Below are 4139 nucleotides of genomic sequence, written 5' to 3' on the forward strand. Positions count from 1 at the left end.
CTAGCGAGGACTGATGAAGATAAATCCACCACGCACATTAATTAGGACACATCCGGCTTTACCAAACACCGGACACATATACACGGTCAACAACCCGACGATCGAGAAACCTTTCATCTGCGCATTTCCAAGAAACAAACAAGCCGGTAGCTGGCCTGGCTGGCTGGCTTCTTGCACTCCCGCAGCAAAGAGCAAAGCTTCCCACGAGAATAGCTCAAAGCCGTCTGCATGACCGTGGCCCCGAACACACACGGACACGGCTGCGCGCAACAACAAAATCTGACTCACTCGACACACACACACACGCCACACGCACAAACCTCGCTCCCCCTCACTATCTGACCCCGGCCCGCTTTTCCCAACCCCTTCCACAGTTCCGCGCAGAGAACATCGTACACGAGGGAGCGGAGTGATCAGGGGGAGTGCAGCTGGTTCTTGAGACTCGACCGACCTCTCGATCGGCCATGGCGGCGGCGGCACCGCGTACATCGCTCCTGCCCTCCTCCATTGCGCTCCTCCTCCTCGCCCTCGCCCTCTCCGCGCTGGTGCCTTCATCAGGTACGGGCTCTTGATCTTTCCTCTCCCCGTTTCTTTTCTCTCTGTTTTTCTTTCTTTCTCGGAGCTGTTCGTCGATTCATGCGCGGCTGCTCGGGCAAGATCGTTTGGGGCGAGACGTTGCCTGATTCCTGGGGATCCACGGACGGAGATTTGGGTAGCTGGTGCCTTGTAGCGGTGCGCAAGGGAGAGAGAGGATTTGGTTCGCCCTGCTAATTTTGGTAACGGGCGATGATTTCTCCTTCCGCCATAATGTGATCGTCATGATCAAGACGCGATTTTCGTTTAGGAATGTATTTTGGGAGGACTTTGTTTTGGGAGCGAGAAATCACGTGATATCGCCGATCTTTACTATTTTTTGCGAACATTGAATGATCTGTGTTCACGTCAATTACAGTGTTCTTTCACCTACGCCTGGCTGAAACCGGAAGGGTGTCCTGTTCCCCATCCGACAATTCACTATCTCCCTAAAAAAGTTTGAAATTACAACACTTCTAGGCCTCACGCACTATTAGGTATTAGCTCTTCGTGCTAGTGTAATTTTTTTAATTCAAATTGGTTTCGTTTAATTTAGTTTTATCGCTTTTGTAGTTCATGTTACCATGTACTCCCTCTGTCCCAAAATAAGTGTCGCAAATTTATAACTAAATTAGTATAAATTTTATACTAAGTCAGCGACACTTACTTTGGGACGGAGGGAGTACTAGGTTTCGTCTATATTATGACCAAATGCACTTAACAGGGAGACTGAGTGGGTGCACACTGTTCTGTTTCAATTCAGCGAAAAATCCGCCGTACGGTTGGCATCACGCTAAAATTGTGACCTCCACTTGGTATGTAAACGACAGTTAGTGGGAGTAAGATGGGTATAGTTTAATCACTAATTTGATAACTTGACAAGTCACAGCTCGAGTTAGTGTTTATTCAGTTTAATTTATCATGGCACTTCTTTCTTTTAAAACTCAGTCCAATTTATGGTACCATGTGATTATTAGTATTTTTCTTTCTAGAAACAATGAGCACCATAATCTTGGATTCATACATGTCTGCTACCATGACCTTCATTTTTGTGGAACCATGCTCCAAGCAAATTACCTTGGCATTTTTGCAGACGCGTACGATTCACTTGATCCGACTGGGAACATTACAATCAAGTGGGACGTGAGGCAGTGGACGGATGATGGCTACGTGGTAAGTAAGCCAGCTGTCTGTTTGAAGCTAAGGCAAATTCAGTGCATGCCCCTGTCGCTACACAAGTCCACGTCTGCTTTCTCCATTGTTACATGAGATGAGCAATTCCATGAAAAGAATCCACCATAGGAAAGGAATTATGGAGCTTCCCTTGGTAGACTTTGGTTTGACTGACCTGGTAAATAAAATAGAAAGTGCACTGATTTATTGCAATACTGTACGGAGCTGCAGGTCAAGGAGATCGATGCTGAAAGAAAAATGACACTGAACATTTGGCTTCCCTGATAGTTTTTTATCCCAACATATAATATGGTATATTTGGCTGATCTTAACAAACAAAAGTCATATAACACGATGATTTACTGATAGTCCTCTTTCAGATGCATTCACTCAACTTATAAGCTGACAACCTCCACAATCCATATAAAATCTTCTATCCTCTCGGCTAATCTTCCAAACTGATGACAAACTGTAAAACTCCTTTTACCTCCAGGCTACTGTTTCACTGTACAACCACCAGCAGTATCGCCACATCCAAGCGCCGGGATGGAAGCTCGGGTGGGTGTGGGCGGAGAAGGAAATGATCTGGAAAATGACCGGCGCCCAAACCACTGAGCAAGGCGATTGCTCCAGGTTCAAAGCGGAGGCGCACTGCTGCCGGACGGACCCGGAGGTGGTGGACTTGCTTCCGGGGGCACCCTACAACAAGCAGACCTCAAACTGCTGCAAAGGAGGAGTCCTCAGCTCATGGGGGCAGGACCCGGCCAACGCCATTGCCACATTTGAAGTCAGGGTTGGTCAGGCAGGGACCTCGAGAAGCTCCATCAAGGCGCCCACGAATTTCACCCTCATGGCCCCCGGGCCAGGGTACACCTGCGGGCCTGCAAAGAAAGTAGAGCGTACCAAATTCATTGACGGGGATGCGAGGAGGACGATTCAGGCCCTCGGTAAGGATTTCATTTTCAACATCTACCACCATTTGCATTTGATGCATGGTAGTAGTATATTTGAACTGTTGGACATAGTTTTCATGATCTTCCTGCTATAGCAAGAACATTTAACATTTTGGTGATGGCTTGTGCTTTTTTTGTTCAGAGACATGGAATGTGACGTGCACATACTCGCAGTTCGTCGCGGGAAGAACACCGACGTGCTGCGTTGAGCTCTCGTCGTTTTACAACAGCACCATAGTCGAGTGCAATACGTGCTCATGTGGCTGCCAAGATAACAGCACCAGCCCAGTGAGCTGTGTCAAGTAAGTTATGTTACATTTGAAACAAGAACAGGAGTCACAACATTTTTGCTCAGTTATATATGTGACGGTTGGGTGTCCTCTTTGGCAGGGCCAACTCACCCTATCTGGCTTCTGTCGTAAACGGGGATAGCACCAACATCCCGGCACCTCTCGTGCAATGCACTTCTCATATGTGCCCAATAAGAGTGCACTGGCACGTCAAGGCTAACTACAAGGAATACTGGAGGGTGAAGATCACGGCGACAAACCTCAACTACCGGATGAACTACTCGCAGTGGAACCTCGTCGCGCAGCACCCGAACTTCGCCAACCTGACCACTATCTTCAGCTTCAAGTACAAAGATCTGAACCCTTATGGAATAATAAGTGAGGGCTTCGCTTCAATCATCTTCCACCTGAAAACTTCCATACTAGGCAATGTATATTTGTTTGTGTTGCAGCTACTGACAAGTTATTACTCTGTTGGGGCAGACGACACCGGGATGATGTGGGGCATCAAGTACTACAATGACCTGCTCATGACTGCCGATCGAAATGGAAATGTTCAGTCTGAGCTTCTGTTCCGGAAGGACCCGGAGACCTTCACCTTCCAGAAAGGCTGGGCGTTTCCGAGGCGTGTGTACTTCAACGGCGAGAACTGCGTGATGCCGCCTCCAGATGTGTACCCATGGCTGCCGAACGCTTCTCATCAACTGTCGGCGTCACTTACCATTCCATTCATAACCGTTTGGACAGCATTGGCATTCTTGCTGGTTCATGTGTAGTGAATGTCGGTCCAAGGAGGAATGAATACATTATATGGAATTGCACAGAGGTTTTGACATGATTACTGAACAAAGGTTTAGAGGACAGCTATCTTGATGTGCAGATTCAGGTTTGAGGATATCTAGCCTAACCAGGCCTGAATACTTTGCTGGTGTCTGTACATTCCTACTTGTTGTGCATTAATTGAACCCAAAAAAATTGAATTGTTCAAAAAAAAATCAATGCCAAAAAAGACATATATTAATTGTATAGGACATCTATTTAAATTGTTCAAAAAAAGTTCAATGCCAAAAATTTAAATTGTCTTCCACTATGTAGTCAATGCCTATTGCATTAAAATATTATTGGCTGGGCAGCCATGTCCTAAGAATTT

General features: G+C 46.6%; 1 protein-coding gene across 1 annotated transcript; it reads left to right on the plus strand.

Moving 5' to 3' along the window:
• The first annotated feature begins 230 nt into the window (after positions 1–230).
• On the plus strand, positions 231–3922 carry LOC123425406 (COBRA-like protein 1). Its single transcript, XM_045109104.1, has 6 exons — positions 231–558; positions 1667–1746; positions 2240–2693; positions 2842–3001; positions 3090–3367; positions 3473–3922. The coding sequence occupies exons 1-6, from the start codon at positions 465–467 to the stop codon at positions 3763–3765; spliced, it is 1359 nt and encodes a 452-aa protein (XP_044965039.1). The 5' UTR covers positions 231–464; the 3' UTR covers positions 3766–3922.
• The last annotated feature ends 217 nt before the right edge of the window (positions 3923–4139 follow it).

This window comes from Hordeum vulgare, chromosome 2H (assembly GCF_904849725.1).
Source record: "Hordeum vulgare subsp. vulgare chromosome 2H, MorexV3_pseudomolecules_assembly, whole genome shotgun sequence".
NCBI lineage: Eukaryota > Viridiplantae > Streptophyta > Magnoliopsida > Poales > Poaceae > Hordeum > Hordeum vulgare.

Bases quoted from the DNA above. Each gene is read 5' to 3' on its own strand.
- LOC123425406 (XM_045109104.1), top strand. From the start codon at position 465: ATGGCGGCGGCGGCACCGCGTACATCGCTCCTGCCCTCCTCCATTGCG. The intron at 559-1,666 runs GTACGGGCTCTT...GCATTTTTGCAG, and splicing joins CGCGCTGGTGCCTTCATCAG to ACGCGTACGATTCACTTGAT. The intron at 3,368-3,472 runs GTGAGGGCTTCG...CTGTTGGGGCAG, and splicing joins GAACCCTTATGGAATAATAA to ACGACACCGGGATGATGTGG.